The 12,454-nt window shown below is 33.7% G+C and overlaps 1 protein-coding gene across 9 annotated transcripts in view; it reads left to right on the forward strand.

Annotated features, from left to right (window-relative positions):
* LOC125659370 (protein spinster homolog 1-like) overlaps nt 1-9,005 on the forward strand; it is a 48,095-nt gene extending 39,090 nt beyond the window's left edge. For 4 of the 9 annotated variants that reach the window (XM_048891026.2, XM_048891033.2, XM_048891078.2 and 1 more), the window contains 2 exons: nt 1,378-1,561; nt 7,249-9,005. In XM_048891026.2, coding sequence (XP_048746983.1) covers nt 1,378-1,561; nt 7,249-7,355 — 291 coding nt within the window. In that variant the 3' untranslated portion in view covers nt 7,356-9,005. Of the gene's footprint in view, nt 1-1,377; nt 1,562-2,675; nt 2,799-3,815 lie in introns of all 9 variants that reach the window. The other 5 variants (XM_048891050.2, XM_056146255.1, XM_048891071.2 and 2 more) reach the window with 3 other exon arrangements.
* The last annotated feature ends 3,449 nt before the right edge of the window (nt 9,006-12,454 follow it).

Consider the following 12,454-nt stretch of genomic DNA (forward strand, 5'->3'; position numbering starts at 1 on the left):
ATTAGAGTTTTTGGGACAGTACTCTTCTATTCGTATCCGAATATTCAATGACGTCATAGACCATCAGAGCTTTATTAACCATGTGAATGTGTTGGAGTGTATTGATTTGATTTAGTAATGTTACTCGACGTTAAACTGTTCATTGCTTTCAGTAAATATAGACATTTTTCTCGTTCAAATGACAGGAAAATATAGGATAAACAAGTTGAACATTTACATTTAATAAAGTAGATTTTTTAATTTTTTACCCTTCAGTCACTGATCCATGCCATATCAAGCATAATTAATATCTATCGGCAATGTTGGGTCCCATTTCAGAAATGTTTTGTTAAAAGACCTAAAAAGAAAAAAGTATAATCATATTTATAAACAATTGTATCTGAATCTGTTTTTTCCCCTTTAACAGGTCTAGCATTTAGATTTTGAGTCCCGTGTGATTAACTAAGATTTATTTGTCAGTTTCTTATTAGGATATAATAACACATTTCCACATCCAACAAAGAAAAATTTTGTTCATATCAACCATTCAATATGCATTGCACTAGTGTGTGATATCAATATTGTAATGTTGACTAAACGTCAATTCAGAAATCTTGTCTCCACGGAAAGCTTTTTAAATTTTGATCAACAAAATTGATGTGAAAAGATATGATGGATTTTACAATACAATAAATCATAGATGTTCAATGTTATGCCCATTTTGGTTGTAATTTGGAGTAAATCATTTCATGCTATATACCATATCATACATTAGGCTGAGGAATGTTTCGCCTGTAGAAGATTGATCGGATTAAATACCGTGCCTTTATAAGGGGACTTGCACAAGTGGACATGATTTACAAATAGCCGTCTTTGTTTTCGTTAAGAGAGAAAGGCTTCCACACTCAGCTTCTCTTTTCCATTGTGATAAAATGACAGAATGTTGCACAGTTTACAGTGTTTGTGTTAACACTTGTATATATACGGGTATTAGACATGTGACCAAATACTTGAATACTAAACTTCCATTTCACAGTAAATTCATGAATATTTGAACATTTGTTTCAGCTCTAGTATATTGAACAGTTTATAATCATCTAGATAAATTTTCACATTATGAATTTACAAGTATCAATATGATACATTGACTTTTTTTTTTTATGAATTGAGATTTAAAAGGGTTATCTATTATCAATAGTCAATGTTTTGAAATCATATCAAAATAAATATTTGAATATCAGAGTAAACATGACCAGATTAAGTAAAAATATATACTAAGATAAGATCCAGACTTATATCTGACTGGGTATCACTAGGTACAAGTAATGAAATGGTTGTTGTTGCTGTTTGTATATACTGTGTAAGTTATATATTGTTTTCACTATCTTGTCCATGCAGATTTCCGACTCCTTAGCATCAAATTACCCGGTGGATGAGAGAAAATCGCCGTCTGTACAGTCAGACACCATGAGGAACGCTTTCTATGTCACCCCTTTTGTCTGTGTGTTTGGTGGTGCCTTCTTCTTAGCTACAGCTCTCTTTATACAAAAGGACAGAGAAAAAGCAGAGAAAATCACAAAAGGTAAACTTATCTCATATGATTATTTACAAATCATTAGGTATTTTTTTGATTTTTGAAATATTCCAGGAAGTTGATGTATTCATTGATTTTCAGGAGCTGTGCTTTTGTACGTGTAATGTTATGTCCCATTATTCATCACTCGGGTGACCTATGTTTTGTCCCATTATTCATCACTCGGGTGACTGATGTTTTGTCCCGTTATTCATCACTCAGGTGACCGATGTTTTGTGCCATTCATCATTTCTCGTCTGTTTTATGTCAGTCGTAAACTCCTGATCATTTTCCAAAAAAAAAAAAAATAATCATCTTTACTTCTGGACATCAAGCAGACAAACTGTTTGTGTGATTATAATGAGAAATTTGAAATTCATAATCTCCAGGTCCAGGTCACAGGATGGGGCTTCATTTGTTGAAAATACAATATATTTTAAAGAATTTTACATTTGGACATCAAGCAGGCAAACTGTTTGCATAATTACCTATAATGAGCCCTTTGTGAAAACTTTAAAAACTCATAGAAAATCACATTATCACTGATATGAACTTAGTCACCTGTAAAAGAATACTAAATTGTCAATTATGTATAGGATACCAATATACCTATCATCTAGTACAAAGTATAAAAATGGAAATGTATAAAAAAGTACACAGGTAACAATATGATTTCTAAAGAGTACAAAATGTTCAAACTCTGGTGACTGCTAAGGTCTATGGGCCTCTTGTTTTCCATGATTTTACTTTATTTGTAAGTACGTATAATGTATGTACATGAATGAGAAGATAGATATTATGCTCCGTATCCAAGGTCAAAGGGCAGATTGTTTTTGTCCTGTCTATCTTTTGAGTAATGAGTGATATTTCATTCTATGTGTTCCTTGTACCAAAGTTTTTTACTTTATGACCTTGACAAATTTCTTTGTTGCCACCAGGGGCACAGTTTAATCTTAGGTATTCACATATAGAAATTTTCACAAATTGAGGTATTGAAGGATATTGTGAAAAACCTTGGTTTGTTCTGTTTGGAACTTTCCAAGGCATGCTGAAGAAGCAACAAAGTTCCAGCTTGCTTTATGTTTTAAAATACATTTTGTTGAAAATATAATTATGTGCACAGGTCTGAGAGATTCTGATGAGGATATTTCAGAAGACGATAGTGATGTTGAGCCAATATTAAGGTCAGATGATGAGGACTTCGATGGAATGCAGCCATTTGCATAAATCAAGATAAAATACTAATGTAATTTTCTGCATAGTCTCTGACTTGCTGTGTCTAACATACTAATTATTAAGTATTAAATTTACTCATCATGTGAACTCCTTCTATTTCTATAAGTATTTCCTAGAGAGTTTCCTCTCCGGTGTGACGGTGACAGTTGTTTGCGTTACTTCCTTTCATCTTGCTGACAGCATGACATCATCAATTTTATATTTAGAAAAGAATTTAAGACGCATAACATATATCTTGTAGTTTTCAACATACATGCATTGTTCAATCATTCAAAACATTATTGATTAAAAGCAGACTGGAAATTTAAAGTATCGATTTTGAATTTTTTGGGAGTTTAAGTTCAGATTTAAAGAAAGACGATTGCTGAGTAAATGTAGTGCTTGTTTATGTTCACTCTGTAGATCTAGATTGTAATATATTCATGAAGTGATGAAAGACTTATCGCAAAATACTATAGATTCCTTATTTTACGTGAGTACATGTACTAACGATGGCGAAATGACTCGTATACGTCAAATCGCACGAACATGAATTCGCGTGTGGTGTGTTAATCAAGAATTCTAATATATGTATTTTAGTAACAGAATATTAAAGGCGATTAATCCTATTTTTTGAGCGATGCCTCTCACAAAATTACGCGGTGATAAATTGCTCGCATATATTTAGGAATCTGCAGTAGTCATTCTCAAGAATATCTGTTATTCCATTTACTGTGGTACAATTTAGTTACGTTTGTGGTAGTTTCTGATTTACATTACTGAGTACAATTAAGTAATTTGCATTCAAGATTTGGGCCAAATTAAACTATTATCAAACCTAGTTATTTTCTATCTGTGAAATTGTTGTGAGAAGCTTTCATGAATATCTTTACATCTAGATGGCATGAACTAACACATCAATGCCTATGAAGTGTACAACTTTTCATTTATAGATAAAAATAATCCTCTTTATCTTCGTTTCTTAGGTGTTGTAACTCTCAAGTTTCACTTTAGAAGAACATTACTTTCAGTTTTGAATTCATTTCAGCACTGGTGTTGGTGCCCTGCACAGTAATGGCTAATGTCATTGTATGAATTGATTTCATATTTCTCGTACAATTGAAGCTACGTTTACTATATATTTGATTTGGAATTTAAACTATGTTCACTTTTTAAATATAGAAAATCTGTCTGTAAAACAGGGTTTGTAAATATTTCTCTCCTTTTTTTTTTTTTTTTTGATTATTTAAAAGATTTTATGTAACCAATGGTATACAAGTTCTCTTTTTTCATTTATTTGTAATAAAGTTGATGGGGTACAGATGTAGTCATAATGTAATGCTTGGCATGTGTAATGTTTCTTCTCTTTTATGACTTGCATTCTGAAATTCAGAATAATTCTAACACTAATAAACATGACGTCTGTTTTTAACTCACCCGGTCCATAAGCTCAAGTGAGCTGTTCTCATCACCTGATGTCTGTCTGTCTGTAAACTTGAAACATTTTAAGACTTTTTCTCTAGAAATCTAGGGCTGATTTCAGTCAAACTTGCCATAAAACTTTCTTTGGTAAAGAGGATTTAAGATTGTAGAAATGAAGGGTCACACCCTTTTCAAAGGGGAAATAATCAAGAAATAGTGAAATTATAGTGGCAAAAAAAAATATCTTATTTTCAAGAGCAGCAGGGTCGGGTCACATCAATGAAAAAGTGAAGATAATGAACAGTGATCAATCTCATAATTCCCTCTTGACAAAAATTTAATATTTCTCCTTTCACAGGTTAAAATTCCCCTTCAATTATAGAAATCTCCTAAATTGGAGGAATTATCTATATAGGATTGCATATGAATGTTATGCAATCCTACGTAGGTAATTCCTCCTATTTAGGAGATTTTTATAGAGGGGAATTTTTTACCAATTTTTATATTGCTACCATCATTTTCTCAATAGTCCCATTTTTATATGAAATGGGTTGTAAATTTAAAAGCTTCTTGACTTCAGTAACAGACATGAAAAAGAAAAGGCATGCAAAGTGTCAAGCATTCAGAATGTTTCTCCAAACACTTCTACAACCGAATTTTTTGCTTATTCTTTTGGCTGCAACTAATTTTGTTGTTGTTGGATACTAAACTAACAATTCCTGTAGTGTGTAAGGCATGCGCAAGTGCTGTCATTTCTAATTTATCTATTTATTGTTTGCTTTTTTTGTATACACCCGTCTAAGACGGGATGTATTATGGTTTGACGTTCATGTCCGTCTGTCTGTCTGTTAGCTTTTTCGTGTCTGGCTCAATGGCTTAAATGCTATGAGGCTTAGAATCATCAAACTTGGTCAACTGATGCATCTTGGAAAGAAGATGTGTTTCACTGTAAAGTTAGGTCATTTCACCTTTGATTAAGATGATATAGCCAAATATGGCAAAACCTTGTCCTGTTCATAACTAGACAATTATTTGGCTTAGAGTCATCAAACTTGGTCAGTTAATGCATCTTATGAAGAGGGTGTGTTGCACCAAGATTTAGGCTGTTGACTTTTAATCAAGTTGCAAGGGTGTAATTTTTTCTCTTTTCAGAGGAAATTCTTTGATTGGCTCAATTTTGTAAATATGAAACACTCTGGGTTTGATCTAAAGTGACAGAAAATGATAATTTTCCAGGTAGGGTGAAGTGTTTTCCTCCCTTTTTGACCAGTTTTCCCCTGTTGTCCGAGGAATTCAGTCACAGCCCTGAAGATGATATGGCTGTGTATGTCATAACTCTTTTTGGGCTCATGTAGATTAACAATCTTTGTCAATTCATGCATCTGTAGAAAAGTGGAAATTGCTGCTTAAAACCAGGTCATTAAGAATTATGTACAGTAAGAGATCCGCATTTCTTCATAAAATATAGCTATATAACTATAACAATTAATATAAAAAATATTTTGTTTTCAACATTAATGAAATAAATATACAGTATTGTATGACAAAAATGCAAAGACTTACAAGCACATCACACAACAGATAAGGTAATTGCATTTGTCCCATGGGAGTAATGATCTATACCATGGTGTTTCAAGGAATTCAGTTGGACATGCAAAGATCATTTGATAAGAACCAAATTGATTCTGCCCAATTAAAGATTGATTAATGAGTATAATGTTAGAAGTTAGAAGTAATGATTCATCACCCCTTTAGTGAAAGGCACTTCTTTGTACAACCCAAAATTGTTAATAATTTAAACCATATGACAACAAAAATATCAGTAAAGAGATGGATGCTCCCCAAAATGCATCTTACCAATGAACTACTTCGTATGATGAATGACTCGCACAATGATCAATAACTGTTGAAATATTGTTGAAATGAAGGTTTGTCTATCATATATAAGGTATGTTGAGTGACATTGACCTTTACAAAATGACTTTGAGTGACCTATGTCTGAAAGCCATATCACTATAACTTATTTGTGTGATATATAATAAATGTCTGTTTAAAAATTGTTGAAATAAGACACTTTATCTTTATTTAAGGTTTATATCCTGAGTGACCTTGACCTTTCCAAAATGACATTGAGAGATCTTGGTCCAAAAGATCATAAACTGTTGAAACATTGTTGAAATGAAGTATTTTTTTCATATACCAGGTATATTCTGAGTGACCCTGTCCTCTGCAAAATGACCTTGAGTAACCTTTGTCTGAAAGCCATTTGCCCATTTGTGTGATATATAATCAATACCTGTTCAAAAACTGTTGAAATTAAGAACTTTTTACTTCTACTTGACCTTTCCAAAATGACCTTGGTCCAAAAGTCCCTGTCTCAAGGAATATTTGTGGTCAATCATGATCAATTTCTGATGAAAGGTTTATGAGATGGTTACCATCATATCAAAAACTGTTGAAGTAAGGAACTTTTATATATTCAAAGTGACCTTGACCTTTCCAAAATGACATTAAAAGACATTGGTCCAATAGTTCCTGTCTCAAGAAACCTTTGTGATCAATTATATGAATTTCTGATGAAAGTTTTAGGTGATATGGTCCTGGACAGACAGGACGGTGACTATTTTTTGGGAAGCATAAAAATTATCTAAATAAATGTAATAAAATGAAAATATGTTTTGAAATATCAATTTCTGTTGTTGATGAATACACATCTGATGGGCGTATCATGTGCCATGGCGGTGCACTTTAATTTAGGAAAGAATGCATATTGAATTAACACCAAGTCTATATGTATGTTCATCTAAACCATACTAATGGAGTAGGGGGAAAGATAAACTTCTGTAACCCTATTTTATATAAGTACCTGAAATTGTGTAGTAATGAAGGTTTTTTTTATGCTAATTGCTGTAAATTATGACACTATCTGAATAACAAAAACATTTCTAAATTTATTCTATCCTTGATATAGCTGCAATATATGTTAACTTTATATGAGACATTTTATATTTTCATCTTATTTTAGATGTATTATAATTTTTCATTCCTTTGATTTCCAGAAGGAAGCGATCCTACAATTAATGGTGGAATAGACAATCCCAATTTAACCCTGGGAGAGAATGATACCATTACTGTGGCCAATCCAGATCGCAGCAATGTTTTATGAAGAGATCTTATTCAAATAATTGCTTTTCTGATCAAGACCATGGAAGTGGATAAACTGTTTATATGGGTAACCTCACCCTTTGTTAAGACACTTATTTATACGATAAGGAAGTATTGTTGGGATTTATAACAGTTAGGTTCCAATAGAGAAAACAAGATCTTGTTTACTCTCTGTCTACAACACTTTTGATTTTTTCAGTTCTGTTGTGTCTATTTACATGTATGAAGTGTATGATATCATTGTCTCATACGGAAATTCTTTCCGTTTCATTGGCCGAGTGTGACAGTTTTATGTATATTTATTGTTTACATATCTTTTAGTGTAATTTTAGGAATTTTAGTGCCATGAATTTTTGTGAAAACAATCAAATTTGTTTTAATTAGAAAGACACATCGCACTGAGGAGGATGGCGTGAATTGTGATTTATATTTCATACATGTAACAAAATTTGATTAGGCTCCAATGATTTGGTATGCCTTAATTGGTTTCACTGAAGCATAAGGTACCCAAGCGCAGTAAAACACAGTTATAGTGAACCGACAACTCTAATTAGTTTACTTCACTTTGGTATGTCTGACACAAGTAAAGTCTACTTTACTATAATAAAACACCTATCTACTGACTATTTGCCTCGGGGAAATAGTTGCTGTCTTGGGGGACAATAAACTTGCTATTGTCCTCATAGCCAGTAAATAGGTGTATAATATCCAAACTTCATTATATAGAATAAAATTTTCGATATTTTTCTTCTCATAGAATACATATCACTTCACAGTAAGTTTGAATTCATCATAAGTGTGTTTGTTACAAGAGTGTGTAACTCATACTGTCTTTTGTTTTTAATTCATTGTATTTTATTCATGTGTCTATTTTTTGTACTATGAAAGTGGACAACTATGATATAATATCTTGTATTTTTCATAATTATTGATAATGTGTATTTCAAATAAAAGATGAGCTGAAATTGGTATTGATAATTGTTTCATGCAGATACAAATTTATCATTACTGAGGGGATCAGAGGGGGTATATGAATTGTATATTTACACTAGTGGCACTCATTGGGGGGATCAGAGAGGGGTATATGAATTGTATATATTTCTATTAGTGGTATTCATTCCCATTCTCTAAAATTTCTGTTGCTTATAACACTTCCTTCAAATATTGGAATTGACATTCATGAGAACTACGTGGCGCTACAGATGTTTTTGTTTTGTCTTGTATAGTTATTGAGAGTTTGGTGTCGGTCAAACTTTTTTGTTATATTATACACAAGATCTGTAAAATAATCTTCATAGTGGACTTTGGATACTTGATGTTCATTGAAAAAAAAATCATTATAAATTTTCTTTTGGAAAAATCCGCATTAAGTTGAATACAATTTTACTAGTATGTATACTAAATGACAAGAACATTTGCTTATTACCCTTGTATAGGGAGGCTGGTCTGAAAGTTACATTGTAAGAATATTTTTACAACTTTTCTGTTTCATTGAATTTGTAGCACAGTTGTTAAGTTTGTTTCTGACGTCATTGTACAGGATGAGTTTGTGGAAGTGAAATGTAACAACACATGATACCACGAAAATGTAACATACACCAAAACTAAAAACAGACAGCTGGTCGTTTTGAAAATAAAGATTGCTATTGACTAACTTTTGTTTTAAATCGTTAAGCACAAAATTGCTGATTCTATTCTGTTTGGGGTATATTCGCAGTCATTGAGCATTTCGACTTGCCTTGACAGATCAGTCTTGGAATTTGTTTGTTTTATTCCTGTGTATGAAGGTTGAATATATAGGAATCCTGTACGCCTGTCACTTCTTCCATCCCACTTCACGTTTAGTCCTCAAATAAGAAAAGATTAAAACTTGTTCTTGGGAGAGTTGCTTGTGGCTGGATGGTATGTCGTGATCCTGAACCAAGGTCATTGTAGTAAGGTCAAGGTTGCATTGAGAAAAAGTTGATTGATTGATATGAAGATCTTTATTACACAGGCATTGATAGATTATCCTCGGACATTATGTTGAGACCATCATTGAAGTGTTACATCGACTCTTATGTTTTAGTTTAAATTGCAACAAATGGCATGCAGTATCTACAGGTATACACACATGAAATTATAGCTAAAGATGACCCTCAGAAATTCAGACTCCTGTGCTGGATCATTTTTGAGTGAAATACACAGGTTGTTATAACATCCCTCTCTGTTCCTGCAAAAGCAAGGAATTCTTCATTGACTCTTTCCCTACTGAACAGGTCTCGGTGCTTTACCCAAGAGTCTGCAGTCTACGTGAATTCACACAAAAAATATCGACCAATAACACGGATGACCAGCCAGAACCATTTAAGGAATTGAATAGCCATTAAAAGTAAATTTGCAGAACGGGATAATCTTTGGCCTCCAGAATGGTAGAATTGTCAACAGGACTACTTCCTGGTGGTGTTTGTATTAATCTGTTAATGCATATGTTGAAGGTCCTTCAGTTTCATCATGACTGTCCATTTCCACTGATGGTGCAAAGTGTCACTGATGTGATCAGTATGCCACCATCTTGAAGACCCACGTTGTACGAGACAGTTCCACTTCTCTACGTTCTCTCCATATTTCCACTCTGTAAATGTTTGAGGATGACAGTCTCTGTTTGCGAATGTTCTTTCGTGGGTATTCAGGATATGATGCTGCTTGGTTTCAACTCTACCGTATATCTGTGGTTTAAGTTCATACGCTACGTTTCTTAATTGCGTACACATTTTCAGTGACGTATTGGGGTAAAATTCACTTGCATATGCATCCTATCTTTGTTTCTTTTAAAAAACATGGTATACATTATCAGTTTTATTTTAGAGTTGCATATTTTTATAGCTAGTTCCTGGTTGTAGCAAGTAAATATGTGAAGTCAGCTCTTATTCATTACAGACGGTAGTATACATTTGTATACATGTATTCACATTACTATTAAAGTTGCTGTAGCAAAGAAGGGAAGGTTTAACCTGGGAACCTTGCATTATTTGTTTTGTATGATCTAACCACTGAACTTACCAGGTCGATGTATGACAATATTACTACAATTTTGTTTGAAAATCACACAGCTCTTATCGAGGAAACGAAGAAATAATTTTAGAAAGAACCCCCCCCCCCCCAAAAAAAAACCAACAAAAAAAAAACAAAGAAAAAAACAACAAAAAAACCCAAAACCTCGCGGATGAAAACGTGAAGATGACGAACAGTGATCTCACAACTCCTGTAAAGAAATTTTAAAGAGTTAAAACACGGACCCCTGGATATACCAGAGGTAGGATCAGGTGCCCCATATCTTGATCAGGTAAACCGAGTAATCCGTAGTCAAAATATGTGTGTATAGAACAGCATAAAATTGGTATGAAACATTTAAACCAATGACAGGTTGTGTTGGTAAATTAGATCGTTATATCGAGCATATAATTCTCGTTTGTCATAAAGTTGAGTTGTTGGTTTGTCGTTGATATTTATTTTCAATAAAATATCTAAGTGCGAAGCAGATGTGGAGGACTCTGTGGTGTCTTTTATTTTGAGCTCGCAGGGATATATCGAATCGGCATACGATATTCATCCAAAGCTCAAGAATACAAAACAATTCTCTCTTTAGACATTCTTTTGGTCGAGTCACCTGAAAACCCCTTAGTATTCATGAAAACCTCACATTGGGTAGGCTTCCATGGGTGTATGTAAGATTTGTCACGTCAGGTTTATTTCTAGTAATGATCATATTCAAACTAATAGGTTTATGAAAACTATAGATAAGTATACGTGTAAAAGATGAAACAAGTAAAAAAACAAGGGGAATGAAATGTGAGATTGATTATTGTTCGTTACCTTCACCTTTCATTCATACTTTGAAGGTAGATATTAAAGGCAAACTAACGACAAACGGGATGATTTCAGCTTCTCCATCGTCAACTTCCCATATTCATGTAGCAATATACCATTGTCCAATGGGGATCCGGGTCAGAATAGGTCCTTAGTACCCCTTGCTTGTAGAGGCGACTAAATGGGGCGGTCCTTCGGATGAGACCGCAAAAACCGAGGTCCTGTGTCACAGCAGGTGTGGCACGATAAAGAATTAGATCCCTCCCTGCTCAAAGGCCATAAGCACCAATCATAGGCTGAAATTTTGCAGCCCTTCACCGGCATTGGTGACGTCTCCATATGAGTGAAATATTTTCGAGAGGGACGTTAAACAATATACAATCAATCAATCTAATTTACAAGCACTCAAGAATGTAGAAAGTATTGCACATGACTCAAAACTTTATAAACAGCCTCCGGGAGCAAAGCTGTTCAGTTGATGAGTCGACGATCAGAAGCGGAGAGTAAAGAATAATACAGGTACAATATTAGGAAAAGCGCTAGCACTATTATTAAGTCAATATTGCTTTGCGGTTTGCTGAATGGTACAATAAAGAATATTTTTTAAAGACGCTTTAATTGCGTCAGGGGTTTTTGTGAGGTTACTTCAAAGTTGGAATAAACACCAAGAACTTTGTGAGGTTGTTTCAAAGCAACCGTGGTGGAAATCCCGGAATTGAGTGTTGCTTGATTATTATTAATGAAAAGGTGAAGATAAAGTGATCGATCTAAAAACTCCTCAGAACTATAAGGAATACAAAATTTAGAGTAGGGCAAACACGGATCCCTGGATATACCAGATTTGGGATCAGGTGCCTGGGAGGAATGAGCATTCTTGTCGACTGGTCACATCCTTCCTGAGCCCTATATCTTGATCAAGTAAACGGAGTTATCCGTAATCAAAATCAGGGTATAAAGAAAGGCTGAACAATCGGTATGAAATAAGTCGGACAGCATTTCACCCAATGACATATTGTATTGGTAAATTAGATCGTTTTAAAGACCATTGATATTGCAAAATGGTGACTTTAAACGAGATCAATGAAACTAAAGTAGCCTAATTAACTTATTTGTCAGTAGTCTAATTAACTTATTTGTCAGTACCCTGCCTCAATTTAAAAAGGAACCATGCGCAGAACAAGCCCTTGCGTATCGAATAAGTTGAGAGACATAAACATCATATGCAGGTGAAAAACGAATATTGCTACATAA

This window comes from Ostrea edulis, chromosome 1, assembly GCF_947568905.1.
Source record: "Ostrea edulis chromosome 1, xbOstEdul1.1, whole genome shotgun sequence".
Classification (NCBI taxonomy): Eukaryota; Metazoa; Mollusca; class Bivalvia; order Ostreida; family Ostreidae; genus Ostrea; species Ostrea edulis.